Genomic DNA, 24,756 nt, shown 5'->3' on the forward strand with positions numbered 1-24,756 from the left:
GCAGCTTTCCAGCCTCAGGCCTCACGCTTCCCTCTCTCCTGATCACAGGGAGTCGTGATCGGAACAGGGGAAAGGTCTCAGTTCGGAGAAGTGTTTAAGATGATGCGGGCTGAAGAGGTAAGGGCGAGGGGGGCTTTGGTTTGCTTGTGAGCTGGGGTTTGAGATTATTCTTGGGCAGTGATACCAGCCCTGCCCACCCATGAGGAATGAGGGTCATGTGGTTAATGCGAGTATGCTTTTTAAAAACTAATTTTTATTTTAAGACATTTGTTAGGATTTTTGTCAAGGTACAACTTACAGACAGTAAGATGCACAGATATTAAATGGAGAAGTCAGTGAATTTTTGCATGTGTGTGCCCCTGTGTAGTCGTCACTCAGCTCAAGATGTAAACGAGCCAGGCAGGAGCTGTGGGACGCTGCTGGGATGTCATCTAACAAACCCATTGTTCCCATCCTTTCAGACACCCAAAACTCCCCTACAAAAAAGCATGGACAATCTGGGGAAACAACTGACGCTGTTCTCGTTCTGCGTAATTGGTGAGTGAAGCAGCTTCTGCACTCGGGCCTGGGGCCTGGGGAGAGCCGTCCCGGGCAGCCACGGCTGTTTCTCAAAGAGCCTGCTACTCACCTGGGAGGGGATGGGGCTTGGGGATCGGAGACTCTCTGACAGTGACAAAAGGCTTCTGTATTAGTCAGACTAGACTAACTGTGGCAACAAGCAGCCCCTGCATTTTAATGACTTAACATGGTCGAAGTTCATTTGCTCACATCATAGTCCACGGGCATGTTCTCGGCCTGGTGGCTTTCCTGGACAGCTCACCTCCAGACGCCGGCTCGGGGGCCCAGGCCCCTGCCGTAGTTTTGCTCTCCCTTCCACTGGGTCCTTGGAGGCTGGTCATCATTGTTTAGCCATAGCTGGGGAAAAAGAACACGGAGGCTTGTGTGGGAAATTTTTTAGGCATGGACCAGAAAGTGAAATCATCACTTTTGTCCATTTTCAGTTGGTCAGAATGGAGTCACATGGCCTGCCTATCTGCCAGGGAGATGGAAAATGTAGTTTAGCCATGTGCCCGGCCATATTTCTATGCCACTAAGTAGGCTGTGCCTGGGCTTGTGCCTCATGGCCTTTGGCAACACACCAAAGGCAGCATTAACGTGATGCCGCAGACCTGAATTGAGGTCTTGCGCCTGAACGTCACTGTGGAGCTGCCCTGGTCTCTTCACCCGCTCCCTCCTGCTGTCTCCAGCTCTGACTTTGAGTCTGTGTCCTTTGTTCCCAGCCTTCAGGACCAACCAGTGCCTTGCCCATAGTGGATTCTCAATAAACATTTGTTGAGTTAATGAGTTAATAAAGGAACATACCAAAACCACCGCCCATAGCACAAGCAGTGATAAGAGGAGGTACTAGTGAGTCCGGCTAAACCTGAAGCCAGAGGAGTTCTTGGGAAAAACAGCTGTCCATCCCAGCAGCAGTGTTGCTCTGCCTCTGGTCACCCAGGTACATGAATTCATTCAGTGCGTGTTCTATGACACACTGGACCCTATAGGTTCTGGGGCCACCAAGATGAGTAAAACAGCTTCTTCCCTTTGAAGGGCCCCAGACAAATCGGGGAGAGACACCTGAACAAATACGAAATGTGAAAGTAGCAGTTAATCTGGTTGGAAGAGTTGGGAAGGCTCCAGGGAGGAGGTGACGTTAAACCAGGGCTTACAGGATGAGGAGGAGTTTGCCAAATGACAAAAGAGGGGATTGGGAATTCCAGGCAGAGGAAAAAATAAGTTCAAAAGTATGAAATAAATCTCCCACTCCTTTATAGCTTATAAGAGGATGAGCCCTGGAGTCAGGGCTCTCAATTTTGTCATGCTGGGGACAGACCTACTCACCCTTTCCTCTCAGCATTCCAGTCTAGTCTCCTTTCCAAATCCACGCTTTGGATTAACTGCTCAGGGTTGGCTAAATCACAAGGTTTACTATTTTTAAATACCACTACACCCTCTTCTCTCCTTTCTGCCTACTTTGTCCTGGAGCAGTGGTGAAAAAAGGGTTTTATCTTAACCTGCCAAGTCTGATCACAGCTAGTGGGGCTCTGTGCTATGAGAGGACTGTGAGGCTGGGCTCAGGCATGGTGGCAAAGAGGACTGAGATGGGTTAGTGACATCTGTCTTGGACACAGGAGGGGAAAGTGGCTGTGATCGCCACTCATTTGCCCTCCTTGGGGTTGCATGTTGCCCAGGCATCAGGGCAGACTAGAATGCCCAGAGGCCTCTTTTGCATTCTAGAGCAGGGATTAGAGTCTATGACTTCCAGGCCAAACTGGATTCACCACCTAGTTTTGTAATGGCCCACAAGCAAAGAATATCTTTTACATGTTTAAGTGATTGAAAAAATTCAAAAGAATAATAATATTGCATGCCATGAGAAGTATATGAAATTCAAGTTTCAATTCAAATTTAGATTTCGGTGTTTATAAATCACGTTTAATTGGAACACAGCCACACCCACTCACATGTTATCTATGGCCGCTCTCACACTACAGTGGCCAAGTTGAGTTGCAACAGAGACAGTAAATAGCCAAAACTATTTACTGTCTGGCCTGTTGTTGAAAAGGTTTTCCAACACGTGCTCTGGACAATTATGGTGACCAGAAGGAGATGGTGCTCTAATGAGTGCTGTTCTTTCTAGCCCAGGAGCCTCAAGAACAAATATCAAGTAGATGTGCTTTAAGGTAGATTGTCAAATAGATAGTGAGTTAACAGGACCTTCTACAAGATGAAATTTGTTTATAAAAAATGAAAAGTTGCAAGTCAGGGTTCCTACAAGGTCATTGCCTTGTATAGGCCATTATTCCTCAAGTTAAATTAGAACTTAAATTGGCATGTCTGTGGCCAGGCCACAATACCCCTCAGACCTTTTACTTCACAATAAATACTTCAAGAATTGTCCTAGAAGAGTGGGAGTTTTGAAACTGGGTTCCATGCATCCCTAAGGACCCAAGTGGGAGCTGCAGGGTGGCAGTGTTATACTGGTAAATGTTTAACACTTTCCAGGGGAAAGTAGCATTTGCCAATTCCTGCAGTGTCAATACTCTCAGCCTTGCCTGTTTCAAGCTGCCATTATGAAGTTACTGCACGCGATTTGGGAGAAGATGTGCACATAGGCTGTGTGAGCCCCTGTCAGCAAGCTGCAGCCTTCTGCAGGGAGGCCTGTGGGGCAGGGTGTCTGGTCCTAGCGGGCGAGGCCCCAGACTCAGTGCCCCACCCCTATTTCCAACAGCTTCTACCCTACAATCTTTTACATCTGAGTTCATTCGGGTTCCAGCTAAGATTTCATTTGACTACTGAGTTCTGTAGCTAAGTATAGTATGGAAAAACCCCCACCCCTAACAAATTAGAACTCATGACCCCTTACACACACATGCACACCCCCACCCCACCCCCACCACTACTACTACTATCTAGCACATAACTGGTCCTGGCTCCCTGTTCCTGCGAAACAAAGCTGATGTTCTTTAGCAAATCGTGCAGTGTCAACAGGAATCCCACTCACCTTCCCACTTTCCTCCCACCACTTCCCATGCAGTTGCAGCAACAGTTAACTGTGGGCATTCACTGCGGGCCAGGCGCTCTGCTGAGCACTTCAGATGCGTTGGCATGTCTCAAATCCTGAAACAACTCCTCAAGGAAGGCATGGTCATTATCCCCACTTTATAGATGAGCAAACTGAGGCCACCCCTAGTGGCCCTGGAACTTTTCCCCATTGCCGCACACCTCATGAACTTCCATGAGTCCCAAGCATGGCTCATGCCATTTCTCAGCCTCAGGGGCCCATCTCTGACAGTCTCCATGTGTCCTGAGCCTAGCACAGGGCCTGGTGTTTAGTAGACATTGTGTCAGCAGTTGACACAGGAGAGAATGGAGAAGGGAATGTATTTCATCACGAACATGGCAAGATAAAAAAATTCAGGAAATAGTGGCCCATCTGCCCATCATGAAAGCAGCATCGTCTGCCACACCAGACACCTTTGGGGGGAGTTTACTTGAACTGGCTTGATCCTTTCCTAAGAAAAGTAAAACCATTCTTTTTTGTAGGTATGAGGGTATCTTAAAATGGAAGAAGTGGTTACAAGTCCTTGAGGTTATTAATCATTGCCCTGTGTCTAGACTCCTGTGAACTCTTTAAGGAAATGATTTTGAAAGGCCGCCTTGCCTTCAAATGTTGGATAGAGTGCGTGTGTGTGTACACACTTTGTGTTTTTGGTGTCTCCCCCAGGCGTAATCATTCTCACTGGCTGGCTGCAAGGGAAGCACCTGCTCAGCATGTTCACGATTGGGGTCAGGTAAGGCGGGGAGCTTGGGGAGCAGGAACAGTGTGGGAAGATGCATTCTCCTCACCCCAGGCCACAGTCTCCCAATAGCACACTGTCTGACAGGTGGGGGTGCCCGGGCACAGCTTGCAAAACAAATGACAGCATACGATCTGGAGTTTCCATTCATGTCACTTTTTTGCCCCTGGGTTTGGATCTTTCTGGCTAATGGTGTGGACTCCAGAGCCAGCCTGCCTAGGGTTAAATTCTGGCTTTACCACTCGCTAGCTGTGTGACCTTAGGCAAACTTCTGCACTTTTTTCATTGTTGTTATTAATCCTCACCAGAGGATACTTTCTCCATTGATCTTTAGAGAGAGTGGGAGGGAGGTGGGGGGGGGGGGGCTAGAGAAACATCAATGTGAGAGAGACACATTGATTGGTTGCCAACTGCATGTGCCCCAACCGGGGCGGGGGATCGAGCCTGCAAACCAGGTATGTGCCCTTGACAGGGAATCGAACCCGTGACTCCTTGGTGTGTGGGCCTGCACCCTAACCAGTGAACCACACTAGCCAGGGCACTTCTGCACTTTTTGTGCCTCAGTTTTCTCCTCTGTAAAGTGGGAGTGATGAGACAGCCCCTCCTGGGGCCATGGCGAGGATGGGATGAGAGCCTCTGCAGGCTCCTGCAACAATCCGGAGCTCACGGCGTGTGGCTGCTCCTATTACTCCTTTGACAAGTGGTCTAGGGCCTTCTTTTAGAGAGGAAGCTATGGGAGAGAATAGAGGACATGTCACTGAGGCCACACAGCTGATGGCAGGGCTGGGAATCATGGCCCTTGACTTTAAGCCCAAGGAACCTGCCTTTCCTCCACATGGTGATTCCAACAAGCAACAGTCACGCCCCCGGGTTCTGGGGGACAATGCGGAGATGAGCAGGGAGCTGGCTTAGTGGCTTGAGTCACCCCAGCTTTTCCACGGCTGCTTGCCAAGGCAAGGGAGGCCCAGTGCCAGGGATGGTCACTAACTGGGTATGTCCCAGCAGAAGGGCAGCTGGTGACACTTCTGGGACACAGAAAAGCCAACACGTTTCTAGGCTCATGTTAAGCCCCGTGGTTTCCGGAGGGTGACCCCATGCTGTTGTGTCTGCAAGACGCTTTAGGTGATACGTGGGAAATTCTTTTAATGTCTGTGAATAAAAATATACACTTCGGACATCAAACCCATGTTGTAAACAAGCTTAGATGCCCATCGACTAATGAATGGATAAAAATCATCCAGTGGAATATTATTCAGCCACAAAAAGAAACAAAGCACTGACACCCGCTACAGCATGGGAGGCCCTAGGAAACATGATGCTAAGCGAAGGAAACCAGACACGAACGGCCACGTACTGTATAATTTCATTTATATGAAATGTCCGAAATAGGCAGCTCCATAGACACAGAAATTAGACTGTGTTTCCAAGGCTGGGCTGGGGAGTGGCTGCTAACAGTTACGGGGCCTCTTTCGGAGGTGATGGAAACGTTCTAACCTCGATTTTGGTGATGATTGCACAACTCTGAATATACTAAAAACCACTAAATTATATACTTGAAAGGGGTGAATTTTATGGTATGTGAATTATATGTCAAAAAAGGCAACAAAAGACAGCATAGAGCAGATAATTAGGAATGTTGTTATTGCAAAGCTCCCTGAGCCTTTCTAGTTTATATAAAAAAGCCATTGTTTGCAAACATTAGTGTGTAGCTATCATTACAGTAAATTACAGTAACGCACCTCACAGTGGACGAGGCACCCTGTCTGTGCTGGGACACGAGGTCACAGGGTGCTGCTTCCCCAGAGCTAACCAGTGTGGGCAGGAGGACCTTGCTTTAAGAGTTGGGTGTACATGTCTCTGGTACATGGTCAAGCTTGTCTGTGTATAAATGAAGGGACACCATTACCTGACAATTAGCAACAGAATGGACTTAAATGCAGGTCTTTAAAATGCCAAAGGCCCTGGATTTTAGTTGCAGTGCACTGTGTGCACCAATTGAGGGGCAGGCTAGCAAAATCAACATGTGGGCAGGTGTGTGTGTCCTACTACAAGTATTCAATAACTGTTTTTTTTGAATCAATGGAAACTGGAAAAGTCTTTGGTTTTAGACACTTGGGCATTCCTTCAACAAACCAAATCTCGTTAATACCAAATCCTGGGGGCATGAAAAAAAATTTAAAAACCTTAAGATAAAAAAAGAGTTGGTTTTAAGGATACTATATAGTTAGGATCCAGGAGGTACGCAGGTGTGATAAAATCATAGAAGCAAAATACAAATGGCAGACATTTGGAAAACTCCATCTGAAACTGATTCCAAACCAAAATATAAAGTCCAGGCCATGGATGGTTTTGCTCAGTGGTTAGAGCATCATTGGCCCTTGGACTAAAGGGTCCCGGTTTGATTCCAGCCAAGGGCTCATACCTCATTTGCAGGCTTGATCCCCAGTTGAGGTGCATGCGGGAGGCAACCAATCGATGCATGTCTCTCACATCGGTATTTCTCTCTCCCTCCCTCCCTCTCTCTCTTCCACTCTCTCTGAAAAGCAATGGAAACAATATCCTCAGATGAGGATTTAAAAAATAATAAAAAATAATAAAGTCCACCTTTTCCATTAAAAAAACACACAAGTCCTATAATGAGACAGACGTCCAAGCCCCATCAGAATATCCAGTGAGGAAGAGATTCTCCAAAATAAAATGAGAGTCACTCTTTTAAACACTGTATCCTAATTTCCCCTGCTCTGAGAGACACTCAAGGTGATCCGAGATATACTTGCTTTTCCTGGTTACTCTAATCTTTATTACTTTGTAGATTCGTTTTTTTATTATGAAAGCTTCCTGGTACAAAAATCACCCTCCCCACGCCATATGGGGGAAAATGCCCCCTCATAACCCTCGCAAATGTTTGCTTAGTTAGCCTCGTCAGCCTGTGCCAGAGAACCAAGGAAGCCATCTCGCCATCGCCATAGAAACCGGGCACAGTCCCCTGACCAAATCCAGGCACCTTGGTTTATATAACCAAAGGCTCCATCGTCCCTTCGTAAAAGGCCACCATCATGTACTGCGTTTCTTTGGTTCTAAGACGTGCTTTTTCACATTTTCACTTCTCTGAAGTCAGACTTATAAGTGGCGTGATAAAGCACCGTGCTGCTGATTAATTGGCAATATTTTTTCCTTTCTTAGGGGCACAATGCTACTTGTCCTTCGCAAGCAGCATTGTCTTAGATGGGATGAAACCTGTTCGCTGTGTGTGACTTTGGTTGAATGGGCCTCCTCAGCTAGGCTTTCCGATTATTAACCAGCCCATGTAGAGCACTCACTATGTGCCAAGCCAGTGTGGGCCTAGACACCTGGAATGTATTCACTTGGGTGTTTGTTCACTCAGCAAAAATTTGCCGAAGGCCTGCAGGACTCTGCTGGAGGTTCCAGTGCAGACGGTGAACCATGGTGGGTGTGGCATGGTGACACTCACTGCCCAGCTCTGCACAAAAGCAGCCTATCACTCGCTCATTTCCAGCCTCCCCCATCGGCCTGAGTCAGCTGGTCATTAACCAGCCTTCTGCCCTCGGCCAGGCCTGCCCACGAATGTGGGATGGGGGAGCAGTCAGCCCTGATGTTCTGGAGCCAAACTGAGGCCAAAAGAGCCCCTTCTTAACAGCCTAACACATGTTGACATACTGCCCTCAGGAAGGAGATCCATGCTCTCAATCCCAGTTCAGGTTCCCAAAAACGAGAAGCTCATTGGTTCAGCCTGGATCACATGCTCTCCTCTAATCCATTCAGCCATGGCTATGGGAGAGCCAGGTCGCACGATACAGAAAGAGCTGGAGGGATGATAAAGAAGCGAGCAGATACCCCAAACAGATCTGCTAAAGGCATAGCTGGGTCACTTTGCCTCCCTCAATTTTAATTTTCTGTCTGGCTTCCTTACCAGAAGTGTCTAAACCATTAGACCAGTGAAAAGTGAAATTTAAGGGAAGATGCTCTGAACCAAAAAATTCCACTTCCTACTAATTGCCTGATTCTGGAAATTCCTTTTCTAGGGCCCAGAGACTTTTCTCTTTAATAAATGAGAGCAATTTAATGCAAAAGCATGTAAAGAGGCAAAACAACTGGCAGGCTAATTCACACTAAAGTGTGGATGTCTGATAGATGAGACCCCTTCCCAAAAGCTGGGGTTTTGGGGGGTAAGGTGCTCAGAGCAATGGATGTTGAAGAAAGAGGCAGGTGCAGCATGGAATGGGGAACAGAGAATAGCACAGGGACTTTGGGGACACTAGAGGCAAGCTTCACCAGGTAAAAGTGTTGCCAATCCCAGTTGGAATTCACATCATTTTCAAGTGCATGTTAAAGGTGACCCGTCTGGCCTTTCAATCCAGCCTGGCTGTGGCCGCCATTCCAGAGGGCCTGCCCATCGTGGTCATGGTTACGCTGGTCCTGGGAGTGCTGCGGATGGCCAAGAAGCAGGTCATTGTGAAGAAGCTGCCGATCGTGGAGACTTTAGGTGAGGGACTCCAGCTGGTTGGATTCTTATAAATTGTCTTGAATGGATGTCTTGGTGCCATGTTCGTTCAACCTGGGTATTTCATAAGCCTGAGCGCTGGTGCGATGGCCGCTTTTTCCTATACACTCGGGTGTCTCCCTGTGCCAGGTTGCTGCAATGTTATCTGTTCCGATAAGACGGGGACTCTGACCGCCAATGAAATGACCGTCAGCCAACTCGTAACGTCTGATGGGCTCCATGCCAAGGTGAGTGCTGTGAACTCGCAAGGTTCAAGACAGTGGTGTGCCCTGCCAGACCCTTTGCGGAATTCCCAGAGGGAGCACAGGGAATTTTCTAGAAAACAGTAGGGAGAAAACAAATACGGGTGACATGGTGCAAATTCCTCGTTACCAATAGCTGCAAGGAACATGACTGATTAAGGTTGCCATCTTTATTTTTTATTATCTTCAATAATAAGCACAGTATAAAATTTAAAAGCTAGAAGACCATTATCCATAACCTCCCATGGTAAAGTCACCTTGATTCGTCCCTTTGTAGTTGTGAGTCTCTCCTGTGCATCGGCACAGTTATAAGCTCCCTGAATGTGCAGTTTTGTATCTTGCGGCTTTTTTCACAAAACCTTCCACACCAAAGGGGTCAGCAGTGACAGCCTGCTTCTGTAAATAAGGTTTTGGTGGCACCCTGCCACACCCTTTTGTCTATATGTTGTCAATGGCTCCTTTCAGGCCCCAACAGCAAAGCTGAGCCGTCGCATGGGCTGCAGGGGCTAAAATATCTGCTCTCTGGCTCTGTAAGAAAAGGTTTGCTTACGTCTGTTCTGGAACATCTGCACTCTCCTGTCCTGTCACTTAGTTTTCTCACCCAGATTTTTACTGGCTGCAGAATGTCCCACTGAGCAAAATTATCGCAATTTACCGACACGTGGCAGTTAGTGAGACATTCTGATTAATCCACGGTCCTGCGGGGATCGTCTTCATGCTTGAGGCCTAGTATGTGGCTAGGATTTTGTCCCCAGAAAAGATATTATGAGTCAACCGGGGGAGCATATTTTTGACACTTGGTGACATCCTTCCTGTCCCTTGCCCTGCAGGTCAGCGGAGTTGGATATAATGGCCAAGGGGAGGTCTGTCTTTTACCGTCCAAGGAAGTCATTAAGGAGTTTTCCAACGTCTCCGTGGGGAAATTGGTGGAGGTAAGTGTCAAAAGCACCATGGGAGAAATATGCATTTGAAACAAGCTGATGGGGATTCTCTCTGAAAAGAGACACAGCTACTGGACCAGCTGGTTCTTGGTGACAGCGGGGCCACCCCCAGGAGTCATGTTGTCCCAGTGGCCCCGGCAACAGATGGGAACATCAGAGGTAAGAGAAGAAAGAGAGCCCTGTGTGCTCCTCGCTGCCTGCATGTGGTGAGCGTTGCCTGCTGGTTGTGTCGATACTTGTAGCAGAGCTCACGGGTCCTCCCACGGGGCAGCGCCCTCTGCGAAGCCTGAACCCAGCCGTCTTCCTTCGTGACATTCGCTGTGTCACTCCTCACAGGTCCCACCTCCAGGGCCACTTAATTATCACAGCAACCTTGCGAGGCCCATCCTATTACCTTAATATTGTGCAGATTAACAAATGGGCTCAGAGGTGATGGGAGGGCCCAAGATCACTCAGCCAGTGGGGGAAGGAAGCTGGGACTCACCCCATGCTCCTGTGTGTGGGGTTTTTTTTTTAATCACTATTTTTAATTGAGATATAATTTATATACCACAGAATTCACCTCTTTAAAGTATACAGTTCAGTGGTTTTTAGGATATTTACAAATTTGCGCAGCCATCACCACTATCTAATTCCAGGATACTTGGTCACCCTGAACAGAAACCCCACACTCAGTATTGGTCACTCGCCATTACCCACACTTGTCACCACCAGTCTGCCTGCCCTCCCACTGCATTTCCTTCCAAAGGCTTTAAGACAACTGACATTCAGCAGAGTCAGTAAATAGTCACTGTGTTCATTTTGAAAAGTAAATTTTGTCTCTCACCCCTATCCCAGCCCAGCTCCAAAAAATGGGGCAGGTCTTCAGTGTATGACTTTTTCACGTTTCTGAGTGAGCCCAGGACCCCGAGGGGGCCAGCTCCGAATACTAACTAAAGGCATTCAGAAATCCCCCCTTTCAGGCAGGCTGTGTCGCCAACAACGCTATCATCAGGAAAAACACCGTGATGGGACAGCCCACAGAAGGTGCCTTGATCGCCCTGGCAATGAAGGTGGGAAATGTTTTATTTCCTTTCAGTACAGTCGTCGGTTCCAGGGCTCAGCAGTTAGCCCCTGAGCTCTGTGACTGGGCAGAAATGCCGCCCACTCTGCCCGGGGCCGGCGCGGAGCAGCTGCTCAGTGATGAAGGGATGGCTGGCGGGCGGGCCTCTCTGCTCTGCACGGGGGACAAATAACAGAAGAGGTCCGATCAGATCCCTCTGTCGAGGTAGACACCCACCCACGGGTGCTCATCCCGTGGGAGTGGACCCTCTCACTCCTTCCCAGCCACTCTGCTCCCGACTGCTGCCTCCTATGCTATGACCCTTCCTCTCACGGCCACCTCAGGCGTTCCCTTCAAGTTCACTGCCATTCCCACCTCTGTGGACGCCTCCGCTCACCCGGGCACCCTGAGCTGTCCCATCGCACTGTCCTGTGCCCGTCCATTCGCCTGTCCCTCCCCAGCACGAGACCAGGTCCCCTCATTTCTGCCTCTCACCCATGTCACAGCGCAGAACAGGGTGTTCCAGGGGCCAGTGCTGGGTGGGCGATGAGTGGGGAGAGGGGCCTCCCTTTCAGCATATCCCTGTGAAGGTAAACAAGGCGCCTTAAGGCATTGCTACGCCACATTCTTTTCCTTTCGCTCACAGAAGAAAATTCTCTCCGGAGTGTCAGTAATACCAAATGGAACTTACTGCCCCCTCTAAAACAGTGAGGGCCACCCCCACTGCCCTGCAGGGAAGGGACAGCTGGCCCGGCTGGCACAGCAGGAGCGAAACCCGGGGCTGGAGTCCCTGCCCTGCTCCCCCTGCCAAACCCCATGCAGCGCAGAGAGGGCAGAGGTTCCAGACCCCTCTTTCCTTTACATGTTAGGGTTTTACTCCTTCATGAGTCCAAACGACGTGGGGGTCCTGCTTTGGGATTTTAGAATATGCCTTTTAAAGTAAAATCATTAACAGCTGACGTGTTTTAAGGGCTTCCCGTGTATTGGGCATGGTGCCGCTCCTGTTCCTTTCCTCGAGTTGCCATAACCAAGTACCATAAACTGTGCGCTTAAAAGCAACAGACATTGATTCTCTCTCAGCCTGGGGACTACAAGTCCAAGCTGAAGTTGTTGGCAGGGTTACCGTGATTGCGTGATTGCATCTCCAAAGGGCCCGTTCACAGGACCGGGGTTAGGGCTTCAACACATCTTTTGGAGGGACAGTGCAACCCATAACGTCCTCCTAAGGAGCCTTTTTAGACATTTTTTTTTCCTGATCACTCCTTCCGTGGAATTTTAATACCACAGATATATTGTATATCTGTTTGTGTACTGTATGCATATCTGGGCTTTATATAGGAAAGTGGATTTTTTTGCCTGCCCATAAGGACCCGTTTTCACCTCTTATGGGGCAATGGGATGCACAGGTTAGGAATGGTGGTCAGTTGGGGAAACTGAGGCTCAGACTAGCTGGCCCCCCAAAACTATCAAAGAGCCAACAAATGTCAGGTCTGGCAAGGACCCCAGACTGTGACAACAGGCCACCCTGCTCACCCAGGGGTTCCTTTTTGGGAAATTGCTACATCCCCAAGTCTGAAACATTTCTTCTGACAGGACCCCACAGGCTAGTGTTTCTGAGCAGGTCTCAGCTAGAAGCTATTTCAAAGACCATGTGTTTCTGCCCCTGGGACCAGAGAAAAAAGGCTTTTTTTTTTTCCTGGTTGGGACATTTGAAAGCAAATGGCCCCTCTCTGTGAGCTAAACCTTTGGATTTCTCATCTCCCTGAGAGGGTTTGAATAGTGAATAATTTAAATGGACTGCTCTTTGCATAGAAATTGCTTTAGGATGATTCACTGAAAGCTTCCCATTTTATTATCCTAGATGGACTTGAGTGATATTAAAGATTCCTACGTGAGAAAAAAAGAGCTCCCGTTCAGTTCGGAGCAGAAGTGGATGGCAGTGAAATGCAGCCCCAAGAATGAGGTGAGTGCTTCTTGGCCCCTTTCCACCGTGTCCCCCCCAAATCAAGCAAATGCAGACATCAGGGAGGAGAGTTTAAAGTTTCCAGCTGCTTCTGTAGGGTTCCAGATACATGAAAATACAGTGGGTAGCAATTGAATCTTTGACTATCTTGGATCTTAGATTTTTATCTGAATCACTGGTTCTCCACAGGGGGTTCCAGCACCAGCCCATCAGCGTTGCCTGGGAGGTTGTTAGACATGCAGGTTCTCAGGCTCCACCCCAGGAATCTGTGTTTGCTGGGGATTCTGATGCATGCTCAAGGCGAGACTCACTGGCCTGTGATACAGCTACTGAGTAATTACTACTGGAGCGACCATATGCTTCTACTGATAACACCCCATTGCTAACTTCGGGTCCTTCCCTCACATCCCTGTGCTCAATTCTTTACACATATGAGCTTATTTAACTGTCACAGTGAGGGACCGATTCTTCATTCCTGAAGAGGGCCCACCACAGTGCTGTGAACAGTGAGCTCGCAGGTACACACACGTGCATAGACACATGTGTGTGCACGTGGGAAGCAACTCAAGGAATATGTCACGAACTAGTCATGGCTACCTGTGTTGTTTAATTTTCTGTAGCTATTCATATTTTCTACAATGAAAAAAAGTTTTTTATTGCCTTCCACCTTTTCTTCCAACCTCCCCCTTCTCTCCCACTCATTCTAGAATCTATCACATCTTGTCTGTGATGAGATATCTCATGCAGGGCAGGCGGCTGCTCAGTCAGCTCATTCCAGGTCTTTGCCACGAGTAGATAGATGGGCATGTAAATTCTGGGTGCTTAAAAGGGGTTGTGGATTTTTAAAAAATTCTTAATACCTTCAAATCTTCCCCCAAAGGTGATTATATTTTCATCAAAAAAATTATGGGCCCTGGCAGGGTGGTTCAGTTTGTTGGAGCATCATCCTGTATCCCCAAAAGTTGCAGGTTTGATCCCCGGTTGGGATGCCTACAGGAAGCACACTGATCGATGTTTCTCTCTCTCTCCCCCCCCCCTTCCTCTCTCTCTAAGATCAATAAGCATGTCCTTGGGCAAGGATTTAAAAAATTATGGAAATGTGACTTTAAAAATGGAAGCGCTTTATAATCTGGCCCCTCTTCTCTCCCTCCCCATCCCTCACCCCAGGTAACTCCCCTGAACGGCCTGGGATAGAGTGTTCTAGACCAGACATCGCGCAGTCAGTCGCACACCTAACACGTAACACTGACCCGTTAGTGAAGCATACTGTGTGCCCTGAGTGACACTGACAAGGCGGCTTAATGTAGGGCGGTGTGGCGGGGGTTGCAGGTCAGCCCCGTTCCTTTTACGGGCCGTGTAGTATTCCATCGCGTGGGTTCCCTGTGACTCACCTAACCTGTCCCATCCTGAAGAAAGCTGACAGTCCGCTATAAGTCACCTTGCCGCGAACATCTCTCTGTGGATGAGGTGACAGTCACCGAGGGCTGAAGCACCCAGTGATAGATTTTTTTTCCCCTTTTGTCTTTTTCTAGGAGCAGGAAGACATTTACTTCATGAAGGGGGCCTTTGAAGAAGTGATTCGTTACTGTACTATGTACAACAACGGGGGCATCCCCCTGCCACTGACACCCCAACAGAGAGCCTTCTGCCAGCAGGAAGAGAAGAAAATGGGGTCCCTTGGCCTGCGGGGTCAGTGCCTATGGCCCCAGCCCCGGGCTTTCAGTTTGCACGTGACGCTGACTTGTCAAGCTCACTAATGCAGGGTCCCAGTCCGTAGGCCATGGTCAGAAGGGCAGCCGGGCAGTGTGCCAATGAAAGGAAAGCAAGTGTGGAACTTATGGGGAGCCCTACCCACCAAGGGACACCCGTGGATCCGGGTGCAGCTCGTGTGTGAGAAGAGGGGGAACCCTGCCTCCTGAGTCTTCTAAGACAGGTGGACGGGACACCCCAGAAATACTGATTTTCCTGATCGGTCTTCTTGCTCAGCGCTTACTATCAGGAAAACCTAGAGCTCTTTTCAATCAAAGCATTCACTCCTTGGCCATTTCCAATTTTCTGCAGCAGCGCAGGTGCCTTCCCCGAGGGGCTGAGCTTTATCATTTATCAGCCTGTTTTCAGAGGAAGTGTTTAAAAACCCTCTGGGGGAAATGAGCGCATCGGGCTTGCCAGATTGGTTTCCGCGGCCTTGGTTTTCCCCTTCAGGAACACAAATTACACATTGTTAGCAGCTCGCTGACAGTGTACAGGTGAGGACATGTCAGCCTTGGGGAAGGGAGGAATATCCCGTGTCACGGGCACATGGCACCTGACTTAGGGAGGCTCAGTTGGAGGCTTCTGGGCCACAGCCCTTCTCCGTTATCAGTAAGGTGACAAAGGCCAGCTCTCGTGCCACCCCCTCTCGGAGCACTCGCCCCCAGGAGCTGGGCCTGGCTTCTGGGCCACTGAAACAGAGTCCCCTCACCCGTGTTCCCCTCCCGCACATTTTTCTTAACCTTTGGTAGCTGCTATCCCCACTCTGCTGGAGGTGACAAAATGAGAGCAGAGCAAATGAAAGACCAGGGGAACTGTCAGAAATGTCCCGTCGTAGGCCATCTCGCAGACTTTCTCATGGCCACTCTTGCTGGGGTGGGGCTGGGGTTTATACCACCAACGGACAGAGGTCTTGTTTTCAGCCAGGGACGCTGCCTCGAGCATCTCTCTGTATGTGGGGTGAGACCCGCCGCCCTGCACCGACCGTCACCTCCCCTTTGGTAGTCCGGGAGCTCAGTGCCCATGCCCCTCACAGACAGGAGGAACTGCGACATGGTGGAGGCCAGGGCTGACTGCAGATAAAATCGGTCCCTTCTTCGCCCCCAGTGACACTTCTATGGGCCTGGTGTCTCTGCAGTGCTGGCCATGGCTTCTGGGCCCGAGCTGGGACAGCTGACATTTCTGGGCCTCGTTGGAATCATCGATCCCCCGAGGGCTGGCGTGAAGGAAGCGGTGCAGGTTCTCTGCGAGTCTGGCGTGTCCGTGAAAATGATAACGGGGGATGCCCTGGAGACGGCCTTGGCGATAGGTAATGGGGAAGGGGAAGGGGGTGGAGGGTGGGGAAGAAAGGACCCGCCGTCCTTTAGAGTGGGGTCGCTGCCACTGGTTAATCCTCGACAGACCTGGTCAGGAGCGCTCACCTCCTCGGTGCTTAGGAAAGAATCTGAGATTCACGCACCAGCTTCCCACCTTCAAAAGCTGTTGTCCCTCAAATGTTGGCAGATTCTCCAAAAGGGGAAAAGACCTCACGTATAGTGAGAACCTACTATGTGCCAGGGCTTTTCATCCATGATCTCACTTCGTCTTCACCGACAGCATCCATCCCAGTGTATAGTTCCAGTCTGGCTTCTGCCATCAGCTGTGTACCCTGGGCCACTCACTGAACCACTCTGGCCCTCAGGCTCTTTATCAGAAGAGGGCTAGCTAGCAGCCCTGTTCCCACTACTCTACGCATTGCTGTGAGGGTTGTCACACCTGGTTTCCTTGCCCCCGTCTTGAGGCAGCCTGGCACTGTGGAACCAGACGGAACCCTGTCAGGTCCCAGTGTTACCACTGACCAGCTCTGTGACCTTGGGGAAGTTACTTCCCTCTCAGTTCCCTGATCGTGGAAGTGGGGGACAAGGCGGCCTTATTGGAGGTCAATTCTGCAGAGAGAATTAGATCATGTAACATAGCAGGTGCTCAGTAAATGGTAGCGACCATGGTTTTATTGTTATTCTGCGGCCAGGGCAGGGGCTGATGGCAGGTGGGCGGGGTGGGGGTGGGGATAGGGACCACAGTTGCAGGCCTCGGAGCAAGCTCTCAGGATGGCTTCTCCCTCCTACCAGGAAGGAACATTGGCCTGTGCAACGGGAAGCTGAGCGCCATGTCCGGGGAGGAGGTGGAAAGTATGGAGCAGAGCAAGCTGGCTGACCACGCCAGGAAGGTGGGGTCCTCCCAGGGGCTCACCGGGAAGCGGTGGAGGGGGCTGTTTCCAGCTTCACATTCATGGACTCTGCTCTTTCATGCCTCCGTATCCAGGTATCTGTCTTCTTCAGGACCAGCCCGAAGCACAAACTCAAAATCATAAAGGTAAGCTGTGTGTGGGGACAGGTTCTGCCTCACTTGTCCTTCAGGCTACAGTCCAGGGCGGCAGCAGTGGCTCCGCTCGGCAGGATATGGGCCGGGCCCCAGCTGGCAGGAGCCTTGGTCATCTGCAAGCCGTGGCTTTCTCTTGGGTAATGCAAAGGAAAAGATTAGAGGCCAGCTATTGTTAGTCGAGTGCTCTTTGGCATCTTCTCGTTAGTAACTCCAGGCCTTAGTCTTCTTGTCTGTCAAGTGGGGATTAAGGTGAATGACATCAGCTAATTCAAAAGGTTGGCGAGAGGGTTAGAGGCGGGCCAGGCCTGTGAAGCTCTTGGCATAGTTCCCAGCCCACAGCAGGTGCCAAAGAGTGGATCTGATTTTCAGATTGTACATCAAAAAATTAAAGTGCTGGAATGAGAGTCCTGCAAACGTGGTTTCCCACACATGTATACTTTGAAAATTTGCTCTTTAACTCTATTGGTAGTCGTATTTCTTTTATGTCATTTTTGGGGGTTTTCATTTACAGAGTAAATCTCTATGCAAGTTATTCCTCAAAGAAAATGTTGGACCCTGCATGGCTGCAGGGAACAAGTTTATTATTTGTTAATGGTGATGGATAGCACATCTGAGCGTTTACTATTGCTAGGCACTGTCACATCCATGATCTTAGTTTAGGCCTCACCACGGCCCTGGGAAGAAGGGGCTGTTGGTCCCATTTTGCAGATGGAAAAACAGATCGAGAGTTTCAAGGCTTGCCCAGTTCCCCCAAGTAGTGCAGATGGAGCTGGGATTCAGACTCCGGCCAGCTGACTGCAGTACCTTCCAGAGTAGGGTCTCTGCTGTCAGCCACACAGTGCGAGAGGCAGAGCATCTAGAGGAAAGGAAGGGCCTCAGGCAGCCTGCCTCCACTTGCCTCCTCTTTCCAAAGGCTTTGCAGGAGTCAGGGGCGATCGTGGCCATGACGGGGGATGGGGTGAACGACGCGGTGGCCCTGAAGGCAGCGGACATTGGAATCGCCATGGGGCAGACAGGGACAGATGTCAGCAAAGAGGCTGCCAACATGATCCTGGTGGACGATGACTTCTCAGCCATCATGTAAGTCGCTCTTTAGGTTTTTTTCATGGCAAAAATGTGTGGTTTAACCAGCTTCCCCCTAGGATCCACTGTGCTGTAGATACAAGGTGTCCCCAGGCACAGACACCACTTAAAGCAGGGTCATGGGGGCCACCTGGGGTTAGTGGCAGGCAGCACCCAGTTAGCAGCCGATAGAGCTGGCCGAACCTTTGCACCAGGCCCTTTGTGAATAAATGTTTTCTCCTCTCTTGCAGGAATGCAGTGGAGGAAGGCAAGGGGATTTTCCATAACATCAAAAACTTTGTCCGATTTCAGCTGAGCACGTAAGTCGAGGCCAGCAGCTCCCAGCACCATCAAGTGCTGCGTCTGCATCTGGCCAGCAGCTATTGGCAGTAACCTCTTCTGCCGCTTGCCCCCCGCAGGAGCATCTCGGCCTTGAGCCTCATCACTCTGTCCACCATGTGCAACCTGCCCAATCCCCTCAACGCCATGCAGATCCTGTGGATCAACATCATCATGGACGGGCCGCCAGCACAAAGGTGAGGCCAAGATGGCTGGGACCACACGGCTTCTGCCCGCCTCTGCTGACTGCACCCCTGATCTGTACAGGGGCCCATGGCTAGAGGTGGTCACCGGCCATAAGGAACCCTAGAAAACATAAATGTGGTGCACTGGGCATAGGGGAAAGCACCTAGGCAGGCAGGCAGGGCAGGGGATGATAGAACAGTCTGCGCCTCCTACCTGGAATGCTCTCCCTGAGCCAGCCTTCAAGTTACCGCCTTCGAGAAGTCCTCCCTGATTATTCTTAACAGCAGCCTCCTCACTCTTAGTCACCTTACCCTGCTTTATTTTCCCCTAGACAGGAAAATATGTATTTCTTTGCTTATCTGGTTATATATAATCCATCTCCCCTTTAGAATGTCAGCTTCATGGAGGCAAGGCTTTTGTTTTGTTCCCCAGCTCCTACAGTGGTGCTTGGTGTATAGCAGGAGCTCAGGAAATTATTGACTGAATGATAGCCTAACTTCTCAGGGAGTTAGGCTAGCTGAATGACGCAGGAGGAAGAATGGGCTTTGGAGTCAGGAAGACCCAAGCAAACAGGGCACTTCACTATGCTTGAGCACATAGGTGTTTCAGATGCAGCTGATTTCTTGTTACTATAATTAACAAGGGAAAGAAGGTTGTACTTGGTCGTCCCCTCCCATGCCCAAAGTAAGGGCTCCCTCTTCTACATGCTCTGCCTGAGCATAGGGCCAGGACCTCAGCCATATCTGCACACAGTGGGACCTCAGGCAGCCTGCCTCCTCCTCAGTGTCCGCACATCACCTACCACTGTTTCAGCATTGGCTGAAGGCGGGTGTCCCTCAGTCGATGGGGAGCTCTGTGGTGGGCAGGGCCTGGGTCTTCTTTCTCCTGGCCAGCTGGGATCAGGCCAGGCCCAGCTTTGGGTGGGTCTCCTCGTGGTGATGGAAATTGAGCAGGGGAATGACTAAGTGTGGGTCCAAGATCAAGGTGGGAGGGGGTGTCCAGATGGAGGTCGGCAGGCTGCCCTTCAGGTCCAGGTTGTGAGGGGCTCCCCAGAAAGAGCCAAGGAGCTAGGTAGTTAGGGAGGGGTCAGAAGATGGGAAGGGCAGGCTTCCAGCAAGGACATGGAGGTCCCCATGAGACTGGGAACACCTTGTCCTGGCTGTACCTTTGATGGTGACTTGAGCACTTCTCTGCCTCAGGCTTCCTGTCTAACTGCTTCATGCCTTTTAGAAACTACCCTTTTTCGGTGGTTCATTCCAAAGTTTCCCATTGTGTTCCGAGCAGCTTGGGGGTAGAGCCGGTGGACAAAGACACTCTCCGGCAGCCGCCAAGGAACGTCAAGGACATGATCCTCAGCAGAGCACTCATCCTGAAGATCCTCCTGTCGGCTTCTGTCATCATCAGTGGGACCCTCTTCATCTTCTGGAAAGAGGTGAGGAAAGTCCTCACTGGCTCTGCTTATTCAGGGCCTGGGTGGTGGCTGATGTGGGGCTGGGCATGTGGGAAGCAAGGTAGACGGTTCCTGCTGGCGGGGAGGGGGAGGAGACAAGCGTAAACATCGGGGCAGCGTTGGGGAGGAGTGGGGGAAACTAAGAGAGGGATGTGAGGCCTCAGGCGCAGAGTAAAACATTCAGATTTTCTAAGCGGGACACATGCCTCTCCTCTTTTCTGTTGTCGCCAGGAAACAATCTGAAATCTACTAAAAGAAACTGTCTCCCCGAGGTGATGGTTGGCAGGATCTTATTGGGGCTTATTAGGGGTAGTTTTGTGGCCTGCAGGTTCTGGCAGCCGCTTCCCAAGCCATCCAGTGATCCAGATGGAGATTAGGCAGGTGACTTAGGCAACCTTTAACCCCCAATTGGCGATGTCCAGGAAGGGGGATGGGACATGGGACCCCCACCACTCTGCCCTAGGAGGAACAGCTTTCCTTTTTCCCCAAATCTTCCCCATCACACCACAGAAAGTGGCCTTTGTCCAGCCCATGTCCTCAGCCTGGTGGAGGGAGACACACAGACCTTCCTGTTGTGACACAGTCATCCTCAGCATGGGGTCCCCGCAACTTGGTATCAGCACCCAGGACCTTGTGAGAAATGCAGGTTCCCACTCTGTTTTAACATAACCCCCCACAGCTGAGGCCATGAGACCCTCTGGTCCAGATGAGCTCAGGCAGGAACGGTGACGGCCTCCTGGGACAGAGAGGGTTCATCACCAGGGTTCACCCTGGGCCCCAGCCGCGCCCCTTTGATGTCTGCCAGAATGAGACCTGAGATGGGTCCCAGCAGTAGTGCTGGAGAAGGGAGGGGTCTGTGGCTTTGTTCATTCAGCCCCCACAGGCCTTAGTTCTTGGTGGGGTCAGGGTTCTTCTACCTTCCTTGTAGGAAACGACATTCTGCCACATGGATGTAACTGTAGAGGTGTCACCACCTGGGAGGCAGTGTCACCTGCTGGAGGAAGGGACATTGCGAGGTTTCCCCCCTCTAGCATGAAATTCCAAAGGCTAATGGCCTCTCCCAGGTGCTGACAGAGGGGTTAGGAGACACTTCTGGGTCACACCAGTTGACCCAGGACTGATGGGAGATCTTGATCAATTCCCAGTAGAGCTAGAGTGCTGTGGCCTGCACACGAGCGGCGGCTACAGGTGCTCCATCCCTGGCTCTCGTGAAGGATGAGTTCATGGCGGGACTGTGTCACCTCATGCACTTGTGTTTCAGATCCCCGAAGACAGGGCAAGCACCCCACGTACCACAACCATGACCTTCACCTGTTTTGTGTTCTTTGACCTCTTCAATGCCCTGACTTGTCGCTCTCAGGTGAGACCTGCTGCCCTGGGGCCCTCTCGGCTTCCTTCCCTGTAGAATTATGGTCGCTTCCCAAATTGCGCAGGGGCTCTCAGACTCAGGCATCCTTGTGTGAGATGGGGGTCCTGTCCCCTTCTCCCGCAGACCAAGTTAATATTCGAGATCGGCTTCCTCCGGAACCACATGTTCCTGTACTCGGTGCTGGGGTCAATCCTGGGGCAGCTGGCTGTGATTTACGTCCCGCCCCTGCAGAGGGTCTTCCAGACGGAGAACCTCGGAGCACTCGGTGAGTGGGAGGGGACCTGAGCACGGGATTACCAGAGACCGTGGCCATCATATACCTGGGGCCATTCCATCATCCACAAAGGACCGGACTGGTACTGCACTGGGTGGGAGGGCCACTGGCGGGGACATGGACAACCCAGGGAACTGCAGGGAAAAGGTGCTCTGGCAGGAGGATGGCCCAGGGCAGAGGGGACTTAGCATCTCGGTCCCCTCACTGCCCGCTGGGCAAGGAGGCTCAGAGCACAGACAGCAGGTACAGTGACAGTCTGGTTTCAGTCTGACATGCTGTGTGCCCCAGCTAAGGAGCGAGTTTCCCCTGTGGGCAGTGGGGGGTTTTAATAGGGGCCAGTGTGACCTGGACACCCGCTTACCTGAAGACAGGGAGTTGGCCATCCAGTAGGGACAGGATTTAATGACCAGCTCTCTGGGGGCTGAGCACACATTGCCTGGTGCAGAGCCCCAGGGGCTCTCCCCCATCCTCGACTAGGCTTCCCACGGACCCTCATTCTTTCTTTGGAAGCTGCCCAGGGGGGCTGGGCCTCCTTTGCCTGCAGCTGTGAGGACAGTGAGAAGAAGCGGAAGGAAGGTTGGGCCCTGAGGGGGTGGAAGCCTAGAGAGACACTGACCACAGGGACTTGAGAGGGAGCAGGGGTAAATAACACCCCTTTCCCGCCGCCTCCTTTTCTTGTGACCCAAGCTTTCCATTGGCCAACCCCACCCCAGGGCAGGCAGGTGAGGCAGCCCCCAGGCAGAAAATGGGGGTGAGGCAAGACTGGGGAATGTGAGCTCGCTCTTCCCCAAATCTAAAAGGCAGTGACCAGATGGGTCTCCTGTGAATTCCCTGTGGGAACAGACAAAAGACCCCCTCCTAATTTTAATGGATGTTTCCATCCACTGGGAATGAAGCCAGCTCCCAAGCTCTGAAGGAAACACCGTGATTGCCTGGCCACCATTTGTCACGAATCATTAAAAGGGAGCTGGGATGGTTCTGAGCAATAAGACACAGTGGGGTCATGGGGGGCCTTTAGGAATTAACCCATTAGAACAATTCAGGGTGGCCTGGGGGCCAGAGCGATGGTTAAGGGCATCTAAGGAGGGATGGGGGGCTGGCGTCCGTTCCTAGCAGGCCCACTGCCCCACAATCTGCCCCTTGCCCTGAACCATGTGCAAAGGCTCCTGGTCCCCAGCTCCTGGCCCCCTTGCCTGTCTCTCTATAACAAAGAATAGGGTGTAGGGAGCACCCTGCAGCCACCTCCATGCTGGGCACTGCCCCGACGCTGGGGGCAGAGTCCTAGACAGAGCAGGGCCGGTGGCCAGCGGGGGCACAGCCTGTGCTCTCTGACCCTTTCCTCTCCTTACGTTTTTACAGATTTGTTGCTTTTAACTGGACTGGCCTCATCCGTGTTCATTTTCTCAGAACTCCTCAAACTATGTGAAAAATTCTGCTCCAGAGCCCGGAAAGCCCAAACTCATCATGAAGATGTACAGTGGACCCTGACCAGTGTAAAATCCCCTAAATAAGCTATATTTTTATAACTGCGGCCCCTCCCCGGCCCCTCTTCAGAGGCTGTTTTTAGGTCACTCACAGTCCTTCCTGGGAAGCCAGCAGGAAGCGCGGGCCCAGGCTCGCATCCGCACGTTCTCGCCCTCGGGGCTCTGGGCCAGACTGAGGAGCCTGTACAGAAACACCTCGCTATTTATTAAATCGCAATGATTTTTATAAACCACTGTGCACTTGTGCTAGAGCTCAATGCGGTGCAGCCCACTTGTAAAGAATGCGTGGGTGCCGGGTAGGAATGGAAGGCGGGGGGCTGGGGCTGCTGGTCATTTCTCTGCTTCTTGTTGGCCCCTTTCAAGTCCCATCTCCTCCTCCACAAAAATGGGGGCTTTTTACCCACTGAGCCTTATTACCCACTGTCCCAAAGACTGTTCTTAAAACGTGCCTGTCTTCTAGTTGAAAGATGGCAGGGCAGAGCGGTCTCTGTCCCATTCCTCCGTCTGCAGCCAGGGAAAAACCACCACGGAGAACCAGACATGAAACTCCCCCTTTCATGAAATGAGGCCACAACTCTAACCCCCCAGTGATCAGCCAGGGTTTTCTAGAGAAGCAACCAATAGGTAGGAGAGGGCGAGAGAGTTGTTTTAAGAACTGGCTCACATGATCCTTGGGGCTGGCAAATCCAACGTCCTTAGGGCAGGTGACAGGCTGGAGACTCAGGAAAGGGTTGATACTGCAGCTGGAGTCTGAGGCAGACTTCCTTCCTTCTCAGGGAATCTCCGTCTTTTCTCTTAAGCCTTCAACTGATTGCCTTCATAATGTGGGTGGGCCTCATCCAATCTGATTTATTCAAAGTCTACTGATTTAAAGGTTGATCCCATCTGAGAAATCTCTCACAGAAACATCTAGACTGGTATGTGACTAAACAACTGGGTACCACAGTCTAGCTCAAGTTGACGCATGAAAGCAACCAGCAAAGGGCAAGTTCTAAATTATTTTGGTAAAGCCAGCACCGCTTTAAAACTAAAGTATGATTTACAAAAAATCTGACCAGAACAAAACAGAAAACTACAACAGACCAATTCCTTTACACACATTGCTACAAAAGTACCAAACACGGGCCAATTGAATTAACACACTGGGAAAGTGACAGCTAAAATACAGAACAGCTCAGTATCTGGAACCCTGTTCCTTAATGACTCAACAGCTCTGAAAAAATCACGGATGCTGATAAAAAGAAAACTTTTTATAAAGGTCAACATCTACTCTTGACAGAAACCCTTTAATAACAAACACAAATGGATACTTCCCTTTACTTAAAAATGTTTATATATATGAAATATCTCAAAACAGCCAACATCAAGCTTAATGATAAAAGGCTAGATGCATTTCCATTAAAGTCAGCAATGAGAAGGATTTTAAAGT

The 24,756-nt window shown here is 50.5% G+C and overlaps 1 protein-coding gene across 1 annotated transcript in view; it reads left to right on the forward strand.

Annotated features, from left to right (window-relative positions):
- Positions 1 to 23,561, forward strand: part of ATP2C2 (ATPase secretory pathway Ca2+ transporting 2) — a 52,470-nt gene extending 28,909 nt beyond the window's left edge. Inside the window, exons 9-27 of the mRNA XM_081119591.1 lie at positions 49 to 117; positions 462 to 537; positions 4,271 to 4,337; positions 8,723 to 8,847; positions 8,995 to 9,092; positions 9,938 to 10,039; positions 11,011 to 11,100; positions 12,952 to 13,053; positions 14,586 to 14,742; positions 15,941 to 16,111; positions 16,911 to 17,008; positions 17,104 to 17,154; positions 18,077 to 18,243; positions 18,477 to 18,545; positions 18,645 to 18,761; positions 20,035 to 20,182; positions 21,462 to 21,560; positions 21,693 to 21,834; positions 23,203 to 23,561. Of these exons, the coding sequence (XP_080975717.1) occupies positions 49 to 117; positions 462 to 537; positions 4,271 to 4,337; positions 8,723 to 8,847; positions 8,995 to 9,092; positions 9,938 to 10,039; positions 11,011 to 11,100; positions 12,952 to 13,053; positions 14,586 to 14,742; positions 15,941 to 16,111; positions 16,911 to 17,008; positions 17,104 to 17,154; positions 18,077 to 18,243; positions 18,477 to 18,545; positions 18,645 to 18,761; positions 20,035 to 20,182; positions 21,462 to 21,560; positions 21,693 to 21,834; positions 23,203 to 23,354 (2,100 nt within the window). The 3' untranslated portion in view covers positions 23,355 to 23,561. The remainder of the gene's footprint in view (positions 1 to 48; positions 118 to 461; positions 538 to 4,270; positions 4,338 to 8,722; positions 8,848 to 8,994; positions 9,093 to 9,937; positions 10,040 to 11,010; positions 11,101 to 12,951; positions 13,054 to 14,585; positions 14,743 to 15,940; positions 16,112 to 16,910; positions 17,009 to 17,103; positions 17,155 to 18,076; positions 18,244 to 18,476; positions 18,546 to 18,644; positions 18,762 to 20,034; positions 20,183 to 21,461; positions 21,561 to 21,692; positions 21,835 to 23,202) is intronic.
- Positions 23,562 to 24,756: the final 1,195 nt, after the last annotated feature.

The sequence above is a fragment of the Miniopterus schreibersii genome, assembly GCF_964146895.1.
Source record: "Miniopterus schreibersii genome assembly, chromosome: 18".
Classification (NCBI taxonomy): domain Eukaryota; kingdom Metazoa; phylum Chordata; class Mammalia; order Chiroptera; family Miniopteridae; genus Miniopterus; species Miniopterus schreibersii.